The 22,025-nt window shown below is 60.3% G+C and overlaps 2 protein-coding genes across 3 annotated transcripts; both read left to right on the forward strand.

The window, feature by feature from the left end:
- The first annotated feature begins 225 nt into the window (after positions 1–225).
- PGLYRP2 (peptidoglycan recognition protein 2) lies at positions 226–6,009 on the forward strand. Of its 2 annotated transcripts, none has more exons than XM_065664652.1 (6): positions 226–337; positions 2,283–3,083; positions 3,877–4,087; positions 4,887–5,181; positions 5,296–5,334; positions 5,407–6,009. In XM_065664652.1, the coding sequence occupies exons 1-5, from the start codon at positions 286–288 to the stop codon at positions 5,296–5,298; spliced, it is 1,362 nt and encodes a 453-aa protein (XP_065520724.1). In that variant the 5' UTR covers positions 226–285; the 3' UTR covers positions 5,299–5,334; positions 5,407–6,009. The 2 variants fall into 2 exon arrangements, with proteins under 2 accessions (XP_065520724.1, XP_065520723.1); XM_065664651.1 differs by having other exon boundaries at positions 5,429–6,009.
- Positions 6,010–6,446: 437 nt separating this feature from the next.
- Positions 6,447–21,623, forward strand: RASAL3 (RAS protein activator like 3). Its single transcript, XM_065664644.1, has 19 exons — positions 6,447–6,486; positions 8,038–8,446; positions 9,430–9,548; positions 9,644–9,728; positions 10,855–10,934; positions 11,025–11,086; positions 11,171–11,303; positions 11,901–11,999; positions 13,018–13,548; positions 14,301–14,445; positions 15,240–15,384; positions 15,808–16,044; positions 16,612–16,813; positions 16,949–17,052; positions 18,072–18,369; positions 19,190–19,297; positions 19,788–19,987; positions 20,613–20,688; positions 21,410–21,623. Exons 2-19 carry the CDS (start codon positions 8,038–8,040, stop codon positions 21,536–21,538), a joined length of 3,162 nt encoding a protein of 1,053 aa, XP_065520716.1. The 5' UTR covers positions 6,447–6,486; the 3' UTR covers positions 21,539–21,623.
- Positions 21,624–22,025: the final 402 nt, after the last annotated feature.

The raw sequence follows: 22,025 nt of genomic DNA on the forward strand, positions 1-22,025 counted from the left end.
CCCAGCATGTGCGCACACGCATGAACGTACATGTAGAAGCACCCCATGCACATGCGCACACACGTGCACGTACGCAGGCACACACATGCGTGTGCACACACCTGTATGCACACATGCACACGTGTGTAGCCCCTTCCTAGGCCCCTCCTACATGCGTGCTCCCCCCCCGCAGCACACGCGTGTGTCAGCCGTGTCCCCGCCCGTGTCCCCGCCCCGGCGCCATCGGTGGGGACAAAGTCCAGTGACCGGGCGCCGGCAGCACGGGAAGGACCCGGAGCCGGCAGCATGGTCCTGAGGCTGCTCCTGGTGCTGAGCGTGTGCGCCCGCCCCGGCACAGGTAGGGACGCGCCTCGACACGCCACAACACGCTAAAGCACCCCGCAACATGCTAAAGCACCCCACAACACGCTAAAGCACCCCATAACATGCTAAAGCTCCCCATAACTGCTAAAGCACCCCATAACTGCTAAAGCACCCCATAGCACGCTAAAGCACCCCACAACATGCTAAAGCACCCTATAACACACTAAAGCACCCCACAATACGCTAAAGCACCCCATAACACGCTAAAGCACCCCACAACATGCTAAAGCACCCTATAACACGCTAAAGAACCCCACAACATGCTAAAGTACCCCACAACATGCTAAAGCACCCCACAACACGCTAAAGCACCCTATAACATGCTAAAGCACTCCATAACATGCTAAAGCACCCCACAACACACTAAAGCACCCTATAAAACACTAAAACACCCCACAACATGCTAAAGCACCCTATAACACACTAAAACACCCCACAACATGCTAAAGCACCCTATAACACACTAAAGCACCCCCACAACACCCCACAACACGCCGCAACACGCCCCAGCATCTCTCAGTACCTCCCAACACACCCCAGTGCGCAAGCACACGCTCTAACATGCCCCAGCACGCCTCCACACACGTGTGCCAACGGCAAGGGCCACTTGGCAGGTTCTGGTTGCTTTGATTTGCCCTAATCTGGGTGATTCCAGCCCAAATCTGTGCCCGGGGGGGTGGGGTGGGGGGTGGGTGATGGGTGCTGGCAATAGGTGCAGGACCCCACGGGTTGGGTGCCTCTGCCCTGGTTTGGGGGGTTTAGCCTTGTTTTGGGGTGGTTTCACCCTGTTTTGGGGTGGTTTCAACCCTGTTTTGGGGTGGTTTCACCCCTTTTTGGGTGGTTTCACCCTGGTTTAGGTGCATTCATCCTTTTCCTGGGTGCTTGAGTCCTCTTCTGGGCGCTTTCTCCCCGTTTGGGGTGTTTACACCCTGTTTTGGGGTGGTTTCACCTAGTTTTGGGTCCATTACCTTTGTTTTGGGTGCTTTCACCTTGCATTCACATACCTCTGGGTGCCTTCCTCCTGTTCCGGGTGCATTCACCCTGGTTTGGGTGCAGTCGCTCTGCTCTGGGCACTTTCATCCTGTTTTGGGATGGTTTCACCTTGCTTTGGGGGCATTTGTCCTTTTTTGCATGCTCTGGGCCTGTTTTGGGTGAATTCACCCCGTTTTGGGTGCTTTTGTCTCATTTAGGGGGGGCACTCTGTTTTGGGGTGGTTCCCCCTGTTTTGGGGTGGTTTCGCCCTGTTTTGAGGTGTTTTCCCCCTGTTTTGGGGTGGTTTCGCCCTGTTTTGGGGTGGTTTCCTCCTGTTTTAGGTGTATTCACCCTTTTCCTGGGTGCTTGCGCCCTCCTCTGGACGCTTATCCCATTGCTCTGGGTGCCTTCACCCTGTTTCGGGTGCATTTGCCTGTTCCTGGGTACTTTCTCCCCGGTTCTGGGTGCTTTCACCTGGTTTGGGTCCTTTCACCCTTTTTTGGGTCCCCTCACCCGGGTTTGGGTCCAGTCACCCTGTTCTGGAAGCTTTTGTCCTTTTTTTGGGTCCTTTCCCCCAGTTTTGAGTCTCTTCACCCTCTTTTGTGCCCTTTCCTCTCTTTTGGGTCCTCTCACCATCTTTTGGGTCCTCTCACCCCAGTTTGGGTCCATTCACCCTGTTTTGGAAGCTCTCATCCTTTTTTGGGTCCTTTCCTGCCTGTTTTGGGTCTTTTGACCTTCTTTTGTATCCTTTCCCCTCTTTTGGGTCCTCTCACCCCAGTCTGGGTCCATTCACCCCGTTTTGGAAGCTCTCATCCTTTTTGGGGGCCTTTCCCCCTGTTTCGTGTCCATTCCCCCTCCCTCACCCCAACGGATGCTCCATCCCTGCCTTGCCCTACAGCCACCCCTTCACCCATGGGTGCTCCTCCCGTGCCCCGTCCCCTTTGCAGGTCTCCCACCGCGCGCCATGGACTCCGTGGTTGAGCTCACAGAAGCCCTCGACTCCGGCAACCCCAACCTGACCCTCCCCGAGCTGGCGCGGGCGCTGGGTGCCTGCAGCACCCCTGGGTGCCGCGCGGTGCTGGGGGAGCCCCCCCCAGTCCCACCAGTGCTCAGCCAAGACCAACGGGTGCTCCTCAGCCAGCTCCTCCACCGCGATGCTGTGGTGCTGGCACCCGATGGCTCCACCGTGGCCCTTGAGCCCCTCCTTGCCGGCATTGAGGTTGGCCAAAAGAGGGTGTCGGGGTGGCCCTTCCCCACCTTTGAGCCCCCCATTGACCCTCTTTACGCTGTCACCATCACCGAGGCCTTGGGGACATCGTTCCTCTTGGCTCGGGGTGGTGATGGAGCCACGCTGGGACCCGGTGGCTGTTGGGACGATGTGGATGACCCCCAAAACTACACCCTCCTGGGACCCCCGTCACCCATCCCTGATGCCGTCGCCAATGGGGCTATGGATGGGGTGCTCTTGGGTGCCCAAGTGGCCCAAGCACCCATCCCGCTCGCTGATCTGCTCCGGGGTTACTATGGGATGGGCAACAGCACGGGGCAAGGGAGACCCCGCAGCAGCTACCGGCGGCAAGGCTTTGGGGTGCTGATGGGGCCGGAGAAGCTGGAGCAGGAGGTGGAGGCGATGCTGAGGGTGCTGCGGGTGCTGCCACCCACAAGGGAGCTCCTGCAGGATGTGGGACCGGAGGAGGTGGCGGCCATCGCGGGCCGGGCGGCGCGGGACTTCACCCAGCTCTACGTGGGTAGGGAGGTGGTGATGGGAGGACTTTGCACCCCAATGGGGCTTGGGTGGGATGGGGGTCCCCAACGGCACCCTGATGGAGGTGGTACTAAAGGGAGTGATGAGTGCTCACACACCGCCTGGGATGGTGGGACACTGCTGTGGGCCCTGGATGGGCATCGGTGTGGGCGCTGGATGGGCATCAGTGTGGTCCATGGATGGGCATTGGTGTGGTCCATGGATGGGCATTGGTGTGGTCCATGGATGGGCATTGGTCCGGTCCATGGATGGGCATTGGTGTGGTCCACGGATGGGCACTGGTCTGGTCCATGGATGGACATCACTGGTGTGCCTCCTTGATGAAGATCACCATGTCTTGTGGATGAACATCGGTGTCCTATTGATAATGGGTCTCTGGACACTGCTTTGTCCTCTGGATGGACACTGATGTGTCTTCTTGGTAGCCAACACCATGTCCCCTGGATGGCCACCACCATGTCCCCTGGATGGCCACTGATGTGTCCTCTGATGGCCACCACCGTGTTCAAAGGATAATGGGTCCCTGGGCACTGCTTTGTCCTCTGGATGGCCACCAGCCAAGGGCCCCCCTGAGCAGATGCTCCACGTCCTTTAGATGAAGGGACCCCAGGAAGCCACTTCCATGTGTCCCTCACTGGTCAGATGCTCCATGTCCCCATGCCCCCCAAGGAGATGCTTCATGTCCCCAAGCCCCCGGAAGAAGCTTCATGTCCCTAAGGAGATGCCCCACGTCCCCATGTCGCCATGGAGATGCTCCATGTCCCCTTCCCTCGCAGAGTGCCCGCCCATCGTGCCCCGGTGCATGTGGGGTGCCCGTCCCTACCGGGGCACCCCTAGAGCCTTGACCTTACCCTTGGAGTCGGTCTTCATCCACCACACGTTCATCCCCAGCGACCCGTGCCACAGCTTCCGCTCCTGCTCCCGTGCCATGCGCTCCATGCAGCGCTTCCACCAGGACACACGCGGCTGGGACGACATCGGATACAGGTGAGAGCCCAGCGCCACCGACCATGACCCCATCACCACCAACCCCGGTCCCATCGCCCATCACCACCAACCATGACCCCATCGCACATCACCACCAACCATGGTCCCATCACCCATCACCACCAACACTGGTCCCATCACCCATCACCACCAACCATGGTCCCATCACCCATCACCACCAACCATGGTCCCATCACCCATCACCAGCAACCATGGTCCCATCACCCACCACCACCAACCACGATCCCATCGCCCATCACCACCAACCACGGTCCCATCACCCATCACCACCAACCATGGTCCCATCGCCCATCACCACCAACCCTGGTCCCATCGCCCATCACCACCAACCATGGTCCCATCACCCATCACCACCAACACTGGTCCCATCACCCATCACCACCAACCACGATCCCATCGCCCATCACCACCAACCATGGTCCCATCACCCATCACCAGCAACCATGGTCCCATCACCCATCACCACCAACCATGGTCCCATCACCCATCACCAGCAACCATGGTCCCATCACCCATCACCACCAACCCTGGTCCCATCGCCCATCACCACCAACCATGGTCCCATCACCCATCACCACCAACCCTGGTCCCATCGCCCATCACCACCAACCCTGGTCCCATCACCCATCACCACCGACCATGGTCCCATCACCCATCACCACCAACCATGGTCCCATCGCCCATCACCACCAACCATGATCCCATTGCCCATCACCACCAACCCCGGTCCCATCGCCCATCACCACCAACCTCATGATGCCCAGTGGGTGCTTTGCAGCTTCGTGGTGGGCTCCGATGGGTACCTGTACCAAGGCCGAGGGTGGCATTGGGTCGGTGCCCACACCAAAGGCTACAACAGCAAAGGATACGGCGTGGGGTACGTTGGAAACTTCACAAGCACCTTACCTGACCCGGACACCATCGCCCTGGTGAGGGACCAGCTCCTGCCCTGCGCTGTGAGGACAGGGAGGCTCCACCACAACTACACCCTCCGGGGGCACCGGCAGATGGGTCGCACCGACTGTCCCGGTAACTCCTTGTTCCAAGAGATTGAGACCTGGAGCGGCTTCAAGGTGAGCACCGGCCTTGGTGGCATCATCAAGGCTTGGAGGCTGGGGTGCGTGGTCCAGCGCGAGGGTTGGATGCGGCTTGGCGATGCTGATGGTGGCTTCTTCTCTCCTCTGCAGTGAGAATCAGCACCGTGGGTCCTGGGCTGGTGGGTGCGGGTAAGGTTGGAGCATGGTCTACAGGGGTGTTGGCCCAATGGGTGATGGTCTGGATGGAGCCTTGTCCAACAGATGTTGGTTTGATGGGGGTCAGATTGGATGGATCATGGTCCGGATGGACACCGGTGCCATGGAGGCCGGTCTGGATGGACCCTGGACCAGGTGGACACCAGTGCCGTGGTTGGACCTTGGTCTGGACGGACACTGGTGCCATGGATGCCGGTCTGGATGGACCCTGGACCAGGTGGACACCAGTGCCATGGCTGGACCTTGGTCTGGTGCCACGGATGCTGGTCTGGATGGACCTTGGTCCAGATGGAAACCAGTGCCATGGCTGGACCTTGGCCTCAATGGACACCGATGCGATGGAGGCCGGTCTGGATGGACCCTGGTCCAGGTGGACACCAGTGCCATGGTTGGACCCTGGTCCAGACAAACCCAATGGATGCCATCAGAGCTCAGCCCTGGTCTAGGTGGACACCAGCCTGATGGATGCCAGCACAGATGGACCCTGGCCCAGAAGAACCCCAACAATGAAGTCCACCGTCCTGGATGGATCCTGGTCTGGTCCCACCATTCGGGATGGATCCTGGCCTGGTCCCACCAGCCCAGCAGACCCTCCCCATGGCCACCAACCACCATAAATCCCCCCCCCCAATAAAGTCAGTGCCAGGATATCAGTGTTGGGTGATTCCTGGAGGGGGAAACTGAGGCACGGGGTCAGGGATGCCCATGCGGTGATGGGAGAGGACTTAAGAGGGTGCTGGTGTGCCCCAAGCAGCACTTCCCTTGCCCACCCCATATGACCCCTAAGGATCCCCCCAACTCCATAACCCCCCTTTAAGATGAGCACCCACATCCCTAGCTGCACCCCCCGCATCAAAGCAGCACCCGTTCACTCTGAAGCCTAATGATGGCCTTAAGCCACAAGCACGGAGCTGGTCCCCAGGGTCCCCAGACCCCATTGGGGTGGTTTGGTGGGACTGAACCTTGTGGAGGAGGCCCAGGCGTGAGCTGGGAGTGAAGATCTCGGCATCAGCAGCATCCCCATGGGGCAGAGGCGGAGGTGAGGGTGTGACTGAAACTCCTGCTTGGTCACATGGGGAAGCCACGACAGGAACTGGGTGCCGGAGGAGGCAGAGAGGAGCAGAGGTACCGCGGAGACGGGGGGGGGGGACCAAGAGGGGGACATGGGGGGGACAAAGGGGGGATACAGGGGGTGGTACCCCGGGGTGATGCTCCAGCCTTGGGGGTGTGTTTAGGGTGCTGGGGAGGGAGGGATGAAGGAACACCCTGAGGGGTGATGGGTGCTGCAGATGAGGGTGCTGGAGGGTGATGGCACCCCAAAAGTGATGCTCTGCCCCCCCCCCCCCCCATCGTCAGGGTTTGGGCACCCTCCTTGAATCAAGGCTGGTGGTGGGTCCCAGCGCCACCCGCACTCAATGAGGAGGTGCTGGGGGTGCTGCCACCCATGGGTGCACCCCGGGGTGCTGAGGGGTGCCTAGGGGGTGGGGGCTGGGGGCTGGGGTGATGGGAGGAAATGAAGTGGCTGTGGTGACGGAAGAGACTGCTTGTGCTCAGAACTGGGGTGGTAACAGGGCACCTGCATGGGTGTCACCGTGTCATGGGTGTCACCAGATGGGTGTCACCGTCTTATGGGTGTCACAATGGTTCTGGGTGTCACCGTGTTGTGGGTGTCACCACGTCCTGGTACCTCTGTGCTGTGCTATGGATAGATGCTGCAGGGGGCAGGGGCACCCCAGGGATGTGGCACCCCCAAGATGGGAGAAGAGCACCCAAATTGGGGTGCTCAGATGGGGCTGGGCACCCAGAGCACCAGATTGGGGCGTCTGGATAGGGGGGCATATAGGCCTATACATGGGTGTCTGGATAGGGACATCCCTGGATGGGGGTCCCAGATATGGGTGCCCAGATAGAGATGCCCATATGAGGTCACCCAGGTAGGGGTCCCTTTATGTGGGTACCCATACAGGGTCCATGGTCATGGGTGCCTATATATGGGTGCCCTTATAGGGGTGCCTGCATAGGCGAAGCCTGAATGGAGGTGCCCAGATGTGGGTGACTGGATGGGGGTGCCCAGATGGGGGTACCCAGATAAGGACACCCAGATGTGGGTGACTGGATGGGGGTGCCCAGATGGGGGTACCCAGATAAGGACACCCAGATGTGGGTGACTGCATGGGGGTGCCCGGATAGAGGTACCCAGATAAAGACACCCAGATGTGGGTGACTGCATGGGGGTGCCCAGATTGGGGTACCCAGATAAGGACACCCAGATGTGGGTGACTGCATGGGGGTGCCCAGATTGGGGTACCCAGATAAGGACACCCAGATGTGGGTGACTGCATGGGGGTGCCCAGATTGGGGTACCCAGATAAGGACACCCAGATGTGGGTGACTGCATGGGGGTGCCCAGATTGGGGTACCCAGATAAGGACACCCAGATGTGGGTGACTGGGTGGGGGTGCCCAGATGGGGGTACCCAGATAAGGACACCCAGATGCGAGTACCTGGATGGAGATACCTGGGTGGAGATGCCCGGGTGGAGATGCCCCAATAGGAACACTTGGATGAGGCACCCAAACTGGGGTTGATGGGTACAGATACCAGGTTGGGGTGCACCCATCCCCCCACCCCCCACCCCATAGGCACCCATGGAACGTGGCTCTCCCCATCCCACAGATGGAGGTGATGGAGAAGCCCCCTCTGGGACCTGAGCCACCAACACTACTGAAGAGCTACCGCTGGCGAACAGCAGCACCCATGGGTGCTGAGCGGGGCGCAGGGTCCCCGGGCAGCCGCCGCTGGACCCGCTTGCAGGGGTGGAAACGTTCCTACAGCCACCCTGAGGCTGATGGACCCAGCGATGGGGTGGGACGGGGCAGCTCCAACCCGGGGGCACCCAAAGGCAGCACCCGCCGGTCCCTCTTCCAAAGGGCTTTTTCAGCCCCCACCAAGGGGGCCAAGGAGAGCAGAGCACCCGAGGGTGGCAAAGCCGCCCTGCAGAGGTACCTGTGCTCCATGGCCAAGAGGAAGGGGCATGGGGAGAGTGGAAACAGGGCTGAGAAGGTGCCTCTTGATGCTGCTGCAGGTATGGGGTGATGGTGAGGGTGGGGGTCAGGGTGCTGGGGATGAGAGCTGTGGTTGGGGTGGTGATGATGATGGGTGATGGGTGACGATGAAGGGTGATGATGATGGGTGATGGATTGGGGTGATGGAAGTGGGTGATGATGGGTGATGGGCTGGGGGTGATGAGTGGTGGATTAGGGGTGATGGGTGATGATGATGGGTGATGGATTAGGGGTGATGGGTGATGATGATGGGTGATGGATTGGGGTGACGGAAGTGGATGATGATGGGTGATGGGCTGGGGGTGATGGGTGATGGATTAGGGGTGATGGGTGATGATGATGGGTGATGGATTAGGGGTGATGGGTGATGGATTGAGGGTGATGGGTGGTGATGGTGGGTGATGGGTGGTGATGGGTGGCGATGATGGGTGGCGATGATGGATGGCGATGATGGGTGGCAATGATGGGTGGTGATGATGGGTGATGGATCAGGGATGATGGAAGTGGGCAATGATGGTGGGTAATGGGTGATGGATTGGAGTGATGGAAGTGGGTGATGGATTGGGGTGATGGAAGTGGGTGATGACGATGGGTGATGGGCTAGGGGTGATGGGTGATGATGATGGGTGATGGAATAGGGGTGATGGGTGATGGATTGAGGGTGATGGGTGGTGATGGTGGGTGATGGGTGGTGGTGATGGAAGCGGGTGATGATGATGGGTGATGGGCTAGGGGTGATGGAAGTGGGTGATGACGATGGGTGATGGAATGAGGGTGATGGGTGGTGATGGTGGGTGATGGAAGTGGGTGATGATGATGGGTGATACGTTGGGGGTGATGGGTGATGGGTTGGGTGCTGGTGGCTGGTGGGCAATGGAAACGGGTGATGCTCTGGGATGCAGTGAGTGACGGGTGGTGGTACCTCCATGGCTACATGTCCCCTGGCACCACCACACTGCCCATGGGTGACAGCGCCATGGTGAGCACCCAATGTCCCCCTCAGTGAGCACCCATGGGACATCACCAGCCCTGCTGGCTCCAGCACCCAATGGCCCTGTGTGGGACGTCTCCCACTTCTCACTGGTGGACGGACACTTGGTGCTGGTGGGCCGGGATGAGGAGGTGAGGACATGGGGGCACCCAGGGGCTTGTGCCGGAGTCCTTTGGGTGCTGGGGGCACCCATGGGTGCTGGCACCTGACCCCCATGTGCCACCAGGCCTTGTGCAGGAGCAGGAACCGGATGGGGAGCTCCATGGCTGAGAGCTTCAACGTGCACCCAGCGGGAGGCAGAAAGGACCCTGGTGAGCTCAAGGCACCCATGGGTGCCAGCACCCTGTGCCGTGGGTGCTGCTGTGTGCAGGTTCAGTGCATGGAGCCCCTTGGGCCATGTTTTGTGCCATGCATGTGCCGTATGGTGATGCACCATGCACCATGTGTTTGTGCCATGCATCAGGCCATGCAGCCATCGAGCACCATGCACTGGGCAGTGAATCATGGCCATGTCCTGTGCCATGCCCCACACCATGCCCCATAGCATGTACCATGCCATGCCCCATGCATCCCACTGTTCCCCATTCATCCCATTGTTCCCCATGTATCCGACTGCTCCCCATACATCCCACTGTGCCCCATGCATCCCATTGTTCCCCATGCATCCCACTATGCCCCATGCATCCCACTGCTCCCCATACATCCCACTGCGCCCCATGCATCCCACTGTGCCCCATGCATCCCACTGCTCCCCATACATCCCACTGTGCCCCATGCATCCCACTGTGCCCCATGCATCCCAATGTTCCCCATGTATCCAACTGCTCCCCATACATCCCACTATGCCCCATGCATCCCATTGTTCCCCATGCATCCCACTAAGCCCCATGCATTCCACTATGCCCCATGCATCCCTCTATTCCCCATGCAGCCCATCCTGCCCCATGCATCCCACCATGCCCATGCCCATGCCATGCAGCACCCCATGGCCCACGCAGCACCCCATGGCCCGTGCCCCACACGCGCCCCACATGGGAGGAAGCACAGGCTAGGTGCAGGGAGGAAGCGCTGGGTGCAGCGCTGTCACCACTTCCTCCCGCTGCTGCGTCTGCTGATGGGTGATAAAACCCCTTGGGGCTCCTCACCATGGGGCCCTGGTGCTGCTCAGCACCACGCAGGGACCTGCGTTACCCCCCCAGCACCCACACGGCCAGGGCAGGATAAACCCCTCTGCCCCCTTCTCCCTTTCACCCATCAGCACCCATTTGGCTGCATCTGAGGGTGATGGATACAGGGGGGTACCAGCAGGATTTGGTACCCACATCCCGGTGCACGGTTGATGGGAATAGGGGCTATGGGTGCATCCTGACCCCCTCCCGGCCCTGGCACGGGGCTGGGGTGCTGGTGAATGGGTGTCAATGCCGGGTGCCCCCCCAGACCCTGCTGTGGACGAGCGGAGCAGCCATAGCCCAGGGAGAAGCACCGAGAGCGACACCTCCCAGTTCCACAATGTCAAGGTGGGCACCCCCAGCACCCATCACCCCCAACCCCTGTGGGTGCTCCGCACCCATGGGTGCTGCAGCACCCAGCTCCTTCCCCACACCCAGGGGCTGCTATGGAAGAGGCTTTGGGACCGCAAGGGTCGTGGTGGTGGCCCCGGCAGCGACAGGTACAGCAGCAAGGTGATGGGTGCCGGGGGTGGGCCATGGGTGCTGCTGAGGGTGCCTCGGTGATGGGGTCTGTGCCCCCACAGGGTCCCCAGCCGCTGTGGGTCCAGGGAGTCGCTGCTGCCAGCACCCAGCGTGGCTGAGCTGGACCTCAATGGGGACAACGTCCTCGTGCGGCCCCTGCACGGCAGCATCGTGGGGGAGAGGTTCTGCTTCCAGGTAATGGGGTGCCCTGCACCCATAGGGGCACCCATAGGGGCACCACAGGTAACCTAAAGGGGAGTCTGGGGCACCCAAAGCACCATGAAGGGGCACCCAGAGCAGGCCAAGCACCCTAAAGGGGCACCCCGGGCACCTCTGAGCACTCCAAGCACCCTAAAGGTGCACCCAGGGCACCCTGGAGGGGCACCCAGAGCAGGCCAAGCACCCTAAAGGGGCACCCAGGGCACCCTGGAGGGGCACCAAGAGCAGTCCAAGAACCCTAAAGGGGCACCCAGGGCACCCAGAGCAGTCCAAGCACCCTAAAGGGGCATCCAGGGCACCCTGGAGGGGCACCAAGAGCAGTCCAAGAACCCTAAAGGGGCACCCAGGGCACCCAGAGCAGTCCAAGCACCCTAAAGGGGCACCCAGAGCACCCTGGAGGGGCACCCAGGCCAGTCCAAGCACCCTAAAGGGGCACCCAGGGCACCCAGAGCAGGCCAAGCACCCTAAAGGGGCACCCAGGGCTCCCAGGCACTGTGAAAGGTACCCCCAAGGCCACCCCAGCCCCTGCATGGCACCCATGGGTGCCCCTGCCGACGCCCTCCCTGCACCCAGGTGATCACAGGCGAGGGCAGCCGCTCCTTTGGGTGCACGTCCCTGGCCGAGCGCGACCGCTGGATCGAGGAGCTGCGCCGCACCGCGCACCCCAACAAGGTGGGACCATGGGGGCACCCATGGGACACCCCCGGCACCCATAGGGTGCCCCCAGCACCCAGACAGGAGGGTGCAGAACCCCCCAGCCCACTCTGGAGTCCTGGGTCCCCTGGGTGTCGCTGTCCCCGTCCGTGTCCCCTCTTGTCCCATGGGAGCTCGGTTGTCCCCTTGTGTCCCCTCCTGTCCCCATGGCCTGCCCTGCCCCTGGGTCCCCTCCTGTTCCCTATATCCCCCCATATCCCCCCATATCCCTTCCATTCGCATACGTTCCTCCCTGTGCCCCACATCCCCTCCCGTACCCTGTGTCCTGCCCTGTTCCTATGTCCCCTTGTGCCCCCCCATATCTCTCCCATTCCCATAAGTCCCTCCCTGTCACCACTGTTGCCTCCTGTCCCCATTCTCCCCCATCCCCACATCCACCCCCAAACCTCTCTGTCCCATGACCCCCTTTTCCCCTCACATTCACCCATTCCTCCATGTCCCACTTTTCCCATGTCTGCTTGTCCCCATATCCCCATATCCCATATTCTATATCCCATATCCCCATGTCCCCATATCCCATATCCCCCACCCTACATCCCCATACCCCATACCCCACATCCCATACCCCATATTCCATACCCCACATCCCATACCCCACATCCCATATCCCATACCCCCATCCCATACCCCATATCCCATGCCCCATATCCCATACCCCATACCCCATACCCCATATCCTATATCCCATATCCCATACCCCATACCCCATATCCCATACCCCATATCCTATATCCCATACCCCATACCCCATATCCTATATCCCATATCCCATACCCCATATCCCATACCCCATTCCCCATATCCCATATCCCATATCCCATATCCCATATCCCATATCCCATTCCCCATATCCTATATCCCATACCCCATACCCCATACCCCATATCCTATATCCTATTCCCCATACCCCATATCCCATACCCCATTCCCCATACCCCATATCCCATACCCCATGCCCCATACCCCACCCCTACAGGACAGCTGCGAGCGCCTGGAGCTCTCCCTTACCCTCTGGGTGTACGAAGGCCGGGACCTGCCCCCTCGGCGGCGCCTCCGTTGTCACCTCCACCTCGATGGCTCCCTCTTCGCCCGCACCACGGCCAAGGTGGCCGGGCCCGATGGAGACCTCTTCTGGGGCGAACTCTTCCAGTTGGGCGCCCTCCCACCCACCCGCGCCCTCACCCTCGCCCTGTGCCACGACGAGGACCCTACGCAACCGGTGGCCTCCATCACCATCCCCTTGACCGAACTATCGGCTACGCGGCAGCCCCTGGAGCGCTGGTACCCATTGGGTGGCCCCGGAGAGCGGGTGCCGGCGCTGCGGGTGCGCGGGCGCTACCGGGAGGTGCGGGTGCTGCCCATCGTGCGCTACAAGGAGCTGGCTGAGTTCATCACCTTCCACTACCGGGAGCTCTGCGCCCATCTGGAACCCGTCATTGCTGCAAGGCACAAGGAGGAGCTGGCCGGGGCCCTGGTCCGCGTCTTGCAGAGCACTGGGAAGGCCAAGGTGGAGCGGGGATGGGGGCATGGTGGGGTGTGTTGGGATGGATAGGGTGGGTTGGGTTGGGTTGGATGGGTTGGGCTGGGCTGGATGAGTTGGGCTGGGAGGGATGAGTTGGGCTGGGATGGATGAATTGTGTTGGGTTGGGATGGATGAATTGCGTTGGGCTGGGATGGATGAGTTGGGTTGGGATGGATGAATCGTGTTGGGTTGGGATGGATGAATTGTGTTGGGTTGGGATGGATGAATTGTGTTGGGTTGGGATGGGTGAATTGTGTTGGAATGGGATGGATGAGTTGGGCTGGGATGGATACATTGGGTTGTAGGGGGGTGGGGTGGATACATTGCATTGGGTTGGATGGGTTGGGTTGGGATGGGTTGGGATGGAATGAATAGCTTGGTTTGGAATGGGTTGGGTTGAGCTCGAATGGGGTGAGATCAGGTGGGTGTGTTGTGCTGGGGTGGGATGGGCTGGATAAGTTGGGTTGGGGTGAGATGGATGAGTTGGGTTGGGATGGCTGAGTTGGGTGAGTTTGGTTGGAATAGTTTGGGTTGGCTTCGGATGGGTTGGGTTGAGTTGGCATGGGATGGAATGAGATGGGATGGAATGGGATGGGATGTGTAAGTTGGGATGGGACTGCTGGAATGGGAAACACAATCCAGGGGAGTGCCAGGAGGTCCTGGAACATCCCAGGGTGGGAAGAGCAAGTCAGTTGTGTCTATGGCTACCCCCGGGCCCTCAACACATCCACCTGCAGTCGTTCCTCATCGACCTCGGTGTGGCAGAGCTGGAGCGCTTTGATGACCGCGAGGCCCTCATCTTCCGGGAGAACACCTTGGCCACCAAGGCCATCGATGAGTACATGAAGCTGGTGGGGGGCAAATACCTCCAGGACACGCTGGGTACGGCTGAACATGTCTTTGTGGGACATTATGGGGTGTCTGGGGTGCGGGGCAACTTGGGCTTGATGTTACAAAGTGCTCCAGAGCATTATGGATTGGGTTGACCTGGGATGGGATGAGATCGGATGGATGGGTTGGGATTGATGAGTTGTTTTGGGATGTATGAGTTGGGTTGGGGTGGATGGGTTGGGATGGATGGGTTGAGATAGATGGGCTGGAATGGATGGAATGGACAGGTTGGGTTGGGGTGGATGAGTTGGAATGGATAAGTTGGGTTGGGATGGATGGGTTGAGATAGATGGGCTGGAATGGATGGAATGGACAGGTTGGGTTGGGGTGGATGAGTTGGAATGCATAAGTTGGGTTGGGATGGATGAGTTGGGTTGGGACGGATGAGTTGGGTTGGGACGGATAAGTTGGCTTCGGAGGGATTGGGTTGGAATGGATGCGTTGGGATGGATATATTGGGTTGAGATGGATGAGTTGGGATGGGATGGATGAGTTGGGTTGGGATGGATGAGTTGGGTTGGGATGGATGGGGTGGGATGGACAGATTGGGTTTGGATGGATGAGTTGGGTTGGGATGGATGGGTTGGGATGGATAGATTGCGTTGGGATGGATGGGGTGGGATGGACAGATTGGGTTGGGATGGATGAGTTGGGTTGCGATGGATGGGTTGGGTTGTGCTTCAGGACACCCCCAAACATCCATGGGGATGTGATGGAGGCCGGTCACAGCCATCCCCATGGTGGTGGCTGGTTGGTCCCCTCATGGGCTGTCCCTTGTTGTTCAGGTGAGGCCGTGGCCCAGCTCTGCACCTCGGAGGAGAGCTGCGAGGTGGATCCCAGCAGATGTGGTGGCCTTGACCTCTCTGACAACCAGAAGAACCTGCGGCAGGTCTGCGAGGAGACCTTCCAGCGCATCGCTGCCTCCTGCGAGTGAGGGACAGCCCTGCGTGGGCACGGGATGGCCATGGGGATGGCCGTGGGGATGGACACCAGCAGGGGCAATGGGTCTGGCATGAAGGAAGCCACCAACACCAGGAGAACCTGGGAATGGATGCGGGCACAGGGATGTGTCTGAGGACAGGAATAGGAATGGGAGGAAGGACAGGCATGGGCACCAGCATGGGCATGGGGAGGGGTTTGGGGCTTGGCATCAGGATGGCCATGGGGACGGACATGGAGATGAGCACCACCAAAGACCTACATCCAACCTCAGCAACAAGCATGGGGCCCAGCACAGGGCCAAGCACCAGCATGGTGGGCACCACATCCCACAGCCCCTCACGGTGGCACATGGGGGTGCTCTGGGACCACCCTCCTGGCCCAGCACCCCTGAGGGTGTCCCTGTCCCTGCAGCACCTTCCCTGTGGAGCTGGGTGAGATCTTCATGGCGTGGCGGGAGGCGTGTGCGGCACGGGGCAAGGAGCCCATCGGCCACCGCCTGGTCTCGGCCTCCTTGTTCCTGCGGTTCCTCTGCCCCGCCATCATGTCCCCCAGCCTCTTCGGACTCATCCAGGAGTATCCGAGCGAGGCCACCTCCCGCACCCTCACCTTGGTGGCCAAAGTCATCCAGAACCTGGCCAACTTCACCACGTACGGCACGGTACCAGCACGGGGGGGACGAGGCTGTGGGGCAATGGGGACGTCTCCATCCCATGCATGGACCCGATTTGGCCCAACTGCAGGGTCTCACATGTCAACTGTGGTGGCCTGACCTATGGGGGGCTTGGCTCATGGACATGGAAGTGTCCTTACCCATGTTCTGGCTTGTAGACAGGGTGGTGACACAGTGCAGGGACATTGCTGGGTTCAGGGGATGGTTCTGGTCTTGGTTGGGTCTAGGGATGGGCTTAGAATCACTGGTCCCAGTTTGGCTTCAGAGGGTGGGTGGCCCATGACCATGGTGGTGGCCCCTGATCATGGTGGTGACCCCTGATCATGGAGGTGGTCCATGACCATGGAGGTGGTCCATGACCATGGTGGTGGCTCCTGATCATGGAGGTGGTCCATGACCATGGTGGTGGCCCGTGACCACGGAGGTGGTCCATGACCATGGTGGTGGCCCGTGACCATGGAGGTGGTCCATGACCATGGTGGTGGCCCGTGACCATGGAGGTGGCCCAGGCCACCACCCAATTAATCAGCCATGGTGTTCCCCAGCTTTGGCGAGAAGGAGGCCTACATGGGCTTCATGAATGAGTTCTTGGAGCGCAACTGGAGCACCATGACAGGCTTCCTGCAGAGCGTGGCCAGCCCCGAGAGCAGTGGCCACATGGCCGCCTACAGCGGCTACGTGGACCTGGCCCTGGAGCTTGCCACCCTCCACCTTCTGCTCTGTGACATCTTCTCCAGCCTGGACCAGGTGCCACCAACCCATTTGTCCCCAAGGGTGGCTGGCAGGACTGGTGGCCACCTCCTTCTCCCCACCTATAGAGTTGGTGTCCACTGCCCCATGGCCACCCATTGTCACCTTAACACCCGTGTCTTGCCCTGGTAGGCCACGCAGAAGGAGCTGGAGCCATTGCCCACCATCCTCACTGCCATCAAGGAGGGGACCCCTGTCCCTGTTTCCGTCCGTCTCAGCTCCACCACAGAGCGAAGGTACCAGTGGATGGACACAGGGACACGTGGTTCTGGTTCTGGTTGGGTTTGGGGGATGTTTCTGGTACCATCTGGATTTGGGGGGTCTCTGGTTCTGGTTGGGCTTGGGGTGTCTCTGGACCTGACTGGGTTTGAGGTGCTTCAGGTCCAGACTGGGGCCACGACATGGGTTTGATCCCAACTGGATTTGGGGTGCCTTTGGTCCTGTTTCTGTTCATGGTGGTTCTGGTCCCTCCTGGGCCCAGGTCCCAGTTGGGCTCAGGTTGGTTCTGGTCCCTTCTGGCTCCATCATCCATCCATCCATCCATCCATCCATCCATCCATCATCCATCCATCATCCATCTATCCATCCATCATCCATCATCCATCCATCATCCATCCATCCATCATCCATCCATCCATCCATCCATCATCCATCCATCATCCATCATCCATCCATCATCCATCCATCCATCATCCATCTATCATCCATCCATCCATCATCCATCATCCATCATCCATCCATCCATCCATCATCCATCCATCATCCATCCATCCATCCATCATCCATCATCCATCCATCATCCATCCATCATCCATCATCCATCCATCATCCATCCATCCATCATCCATCTATCATCCATCCATCCATCATCCATCATCCATCATCCATCATCCATCCATCCATCCATCATCCATCCATCCATCCATCCTCCGTCCATCCATCATCCATCATCCATCCATCCATCCATCATCCATCCATCCATCATCCATCCATCCATCCATCCATCCATCCATCCATCATCCATCCATCATCCATCCATCCATCATCCATCCATCCATCCATCCATCCATCCATCCATCATCCATCCATCCATCCATCATCCATCCATCATCCATCCATCATCCATCCATCCATCATCCATCCATCATCCATCCATCCATCATCCATCCATCCATCCATCATCCATCGTCCATCCATCCATCCATCCATCCATCCATTCATCCGTCATCCCTCCCTCCCTCCATCTCACCCCCAGGCCAGCAGAGAGCTTCAAGCCCGGCTTCGTGCCTCCGCGGGACCTGGGCAAGCACAGCCCCCTCATCAAGAGCCAGTCCCTGCTCAGCATCCGCCGGGTGCGGGGCCGGGAGGACGGACCCGACCCGGAGCCAGCCCCGGCCCCTGCCCCGGCCGCAGCCGCGGTCCCCGGCCGGGAGCGCCGCAACGTGCAGCGCACGCAGAGCGTCCCGGCCCGGCGGCACCAGAGCAGCGCCCAGCACCGGGCAGAGCCGCCCGCCGCGGACCCCCCGGGGGCCGTTGTCCCCTGCGATGCTCCGGTACGGGCACCGCAAGCCCTTGTGTGGGGCTGGGGCCATGGGGGGGTCATGGGTGCTGTGAGCGCAAAGCACCTCAGGGTGCTCCCCATCACCCCCGGGTGCCCCCCATCACCCCTGGGTGTGCTCCTACCCCTCTGTGCCCCCCATCACCCCTGGCTGCCCCTCATCACCCCTGGGTGCCCCCCAACCCCTGGGTGTCCTCCTACCCCTACATGTCCCCCATCACCCCCTGTGTGCACCCCCTCCCCCTGGGTGCACCCCTGAGTGCACCAAACACCCCTGGGTGTCCCCAATCACCCCCTGAGTGCCCCACATACCCTCTGAGTGCCCCCCTACCCCTGGGTGCACGCCATCACCCCTGCGTGCTCCCCATAACTCCTGGATGCACCCAACACCCCTGGGTGCCCCCCATCACCCCCTCTGTGCCCCACATACCCTCTGAGTGCCCCCTTACCCCTGGGTGCACCCGATACCCCTGGGTGCACCCATCACCCCCTGGGTGCTCCCCCTACGCCTGGGTGCCCCCCATCACCCCCGCATGCCCCCCATCATCCTGGGGGCACCCCTACCCCTGGTTGCTCCCCATCATCCCTTGGGGTGCCCCCCCAAATCCCTGGGTGCCCCCCCAGCACTCCCTAGGTCCTAATGCCCCCATTCTCAGCACTACCGGGTCTTAAAGCCCCGGTCCCATCACTCCCCTCGCCCGTGGCCCCCCAGCACCTTGCGTGCACCCCTGGGTGCCCCTCACCTGGAGGTGCCACCACCTTAGGGTGACACCCGGGGTTAAGCCAGCACCCAATGGGTGTCCCCGGTGCCGCAGGGCCGCGGGAAGCTCCGCAAGTCTACGGTGCCCTGGCAGCGCTACGTGGAGGAGGTGGCGGCGGTGGTGGCACAGGGCGAGCTCTACGGCATCCACCCATTGGAGGAGGTAACCATGGGGTGGTGGCACCCAGAAGCCATCGGGGAGCCCCATTGGGGAAGGGAACCATGGGGTGGTGGCACCCAGAAGCCATCGGGGAGCCCCATTGGGGAAGGGAACCATGGGGTGGTGGCACCCAGAAGCCATTGGGGTGCCCCATTGGGGAAGGGAACCAAGGGGTGGTGGCACCCAGAAGCCATTGGGGTGCCCCATTGGAGGAGGGAACCACGGGGTGGTGGCACCCAGAAGCCATTGGGGTGCCCCATTGGGGAAGGGAACCATGGGGTGGTGGCACCCAGAAGCCATCGGGGAGCCCCATTGGGGAAGGGAACCATGGGGTGGTGGCACCCAGAAGCCATCGGGGAGCCCCACTGGGGAAGGGAACCATGGGGTGGTGGCACCCAGAAGCCATTGGGGTGCCCCATTGGGGAAGGGAACCATGGGGTGGTGGCACCCAGAAGCCATTGGGGTGCCCATTGCCCCCATCCTTGTCCCTCAGCATGGGCGAGCGCTGGAGGCGCTGAGGAAGGAGGTGGAGGCGAAACAGGAGCAGGCGCGGGCGCTGGAGCTGCGTGTGGCCGAGGTGCAGGAGCAGCTCCGGGGCATGGAGCGGGAGCGGGAGCGGCACCAGGAGCAGCTCCAGGGGCTCCGGAATCAGCTGGAGGAGGCCAATGCCCGAGCGGCCTCTTTGGGAGCCAGGTAGGGGAGGGGATGGGAGTGGGTGACACAAAGGGGGGGTGCCCCAAAGCAATGGGTGCCCAAAGCAATGGGTGCCCCTAAGCAATGGGTGCCCCAAAGCAATGGGTGCCCAAAGCAATGGGTGCCCCTAAGCAATGGGTGCTCCAAAGCAATGGGTGCACCAAGGCAATGGGTGCACCAAAGCAATGGGTGCCACAAAGCATTGGGTGCCCCAAAGCAATGGGTGCCCAAAGCAATGGGTGCTCCAAAGCAATGGGTGCTCCAAGGCAATGGGTGCCCAAGGCAATGGGTGCACGAAAGCAATGGGTGCACCAAAGCAATGGGTGCCCCTAAGCAATGGGTGCTCCAAACCAGTGGGTGCCCCAAACCAGTTGGTGTCCTAAACCAGTGGGTGCCACAAAGCAATGAGTGCTCCAAAGCAATGGGTGCACCACACTCATGGGCACCCAAACCAATGGGTGCTTCAGAGCATTGGGTGCCCCATACCAATGGGTGCCCCAAAGCAATGGGTGCTCCATACCAATGGGTGCTTCAAGCCAGTTGGTGCCCCATAGCAGTGGGTGCCCCATACCAATGGGTATCCCTCCCCCATTCCAAGATCTGGGCTCATCCCATCCCAATCCAGGTTGACAGCAGCTGAAGGCAACAGGAAGAAGGACCTGGAGAGGCTGAAGAGCAGCGAGGAGAAGAGCCGGGAACTGGTGAGAGCTGGGACATAGGGCACCCATGGGTGACAAAGGGTGACAATGGGTGGCAATGGATGACGAAGGGTCACAATGGATGACAATGGGTGACAATGGGTGACCAAGGGTGACAATGGGTGACCAAGGGTCACAATGGGTGACAGTGGGTGACCAAGGGTCACAATGGATGACAATGGGTGACAATGGGTGACCAAGGGTCACAATGGGTGGCAATGGGTGATGAAGGGTCACAATGGATGACAATGGGTGACAATGGGTGACCAAGGGTCACAATGGGTGACAGTGTGTGACCAAGGCTCACAATGGATGACAATGGGTGACAATGGGTGACCAAGGGTCACAATGGGTGACAGTGGGTGACCAAGGGTCACAATGGATGAGAGTGGGTAACCAAGGGTCACAATGGATGACAATGGGTGACCAAGGGTCACAATGGGTGGCAATGGTTGACCAAGGGTCACAATGGATGACAATGGGTGACAATGGGTGACCAAGGGTCACAATGGGTGACAGTGGGTGACCAAGGGTCACAATGGATGACAATGGGTGACAGTGGGTAACAATGGGTGACAGTGGGTGACCAGTGGTCACGGTGGATGACAATGGGTGGCAATGGATGACAATGGGTGGCAATGGGTGTCAGTGGGTGACAGTGGGTGACAATGGGAGACAATGGGTGTCAATGGGTGACAATGGGTGTCAATGGGCGGCCTCACAGGAGAGACGAGTGCTGGCGCTGGAGCAGGAGCAGGGGCAGCTGCAGGCCACCATCACCCAGGCCTTGGGCCACCACAGGAGGGTGGGACACCGGGTGCTGGGGGACGATGCCCAGGCCACCAGCGTGTGACCACCCTGTCCCAGTGCATCCCTGGGGCTTCCCAAGGGGATCACCCCCGTCCCATGGCAGAATAAACAGCGTTGGGCTCACCTGGGCACGGTGCCTGTGTCCTGACACCCGCAGGGGACATGCTGGGGCCTTGGGGACCCTTTGGAGCCATGGGGACCCTTTGGGGCCATGGGGGCACATTGGGACTATGGGGACCCTTTGGGGCTATGGCGACACACTGGGGCCATGGGGCCACGTTGGGGCCATGTTGGGGCCATGGGGACTCTTTGGGACCATGGGGACCCTTTGGGGCCATTGGGACACATTGGGACTATGGGAACACACTGGGGCCATGGGGCCACATTGGGGCCACGTTGGGGTCATGGGGACCCTCTGGGGCCATGGGGACCCTTTGGGACCATTGGGACCCTTGGGGGCCATGGGGTCCCGCTGGGTCCCGCTGGGTTCGCTCTGGGCCGCCCCTTACCAGACCTCCCCCCTCCGCCAC

Source organism: Lathamus discolor, unplaced genomic scaffold (genome assembly GCF_037157495.1).
Source record: "Lathamus discolor isolate bLatDis1 unplaced genomic scaffold, bLatDis1.hap1 Scaffold_51, whole genome shotgun sequence".
Lineage (NCBI taxonomy): Eukaryota > Metazoa > Chordata > Aves > Psittaciformes > Psittacidae > Lathamus > Lathamus discolor.

Excerpts from the sequence above, each read along its gene's own strand:
- PGLYRP2 (XM_065664652.1), top strand. The coding sequence starts at position 286 with ATGGTCCTGAGGCTGCTCCTGGTGCTGAGCGTGTGCGCCCGCCCCGGC. Across the intron at positions 338-2,282 it reads GTGCGCCCGCCCCGGCACAG|GTCTCCCACCGCGCGCCATG; the intron begins GTAGGGACGCGC and ends TCCCCTTTGCAG. Across the intron at positions 4,088-4,886 it reads TGGGACGACATCGGATACAG|CTTCGTGGTGGGCTCCGATG; the intron begins GTGAGAGCCCAG and ends GGTGCTTTGCAG.
- RASAL3 (XM_065664644.1), top strand. The coding sequence starts at position 8,038 with ATGGAGGTGATGGAGAAGCCCCCTCTGGGACCTGAGCCACCAACACTA. Across the intron at positions 8,447-9,429 it reads GCCTCTTGATGCTGCTGCAG|TGAGCACCCATGGGACATCA; the intron begins GTATGGGGTGAT and ends TGTCCCCCTCAG. Across the intron at positions 17,053-18,071 it reads AGCTCCACCACAGAGCGAAG|GCCAGCAGAGAGCTTCAAGC; the intron begins GTACCAGTGGAT and ends TCTCACCCCCAG.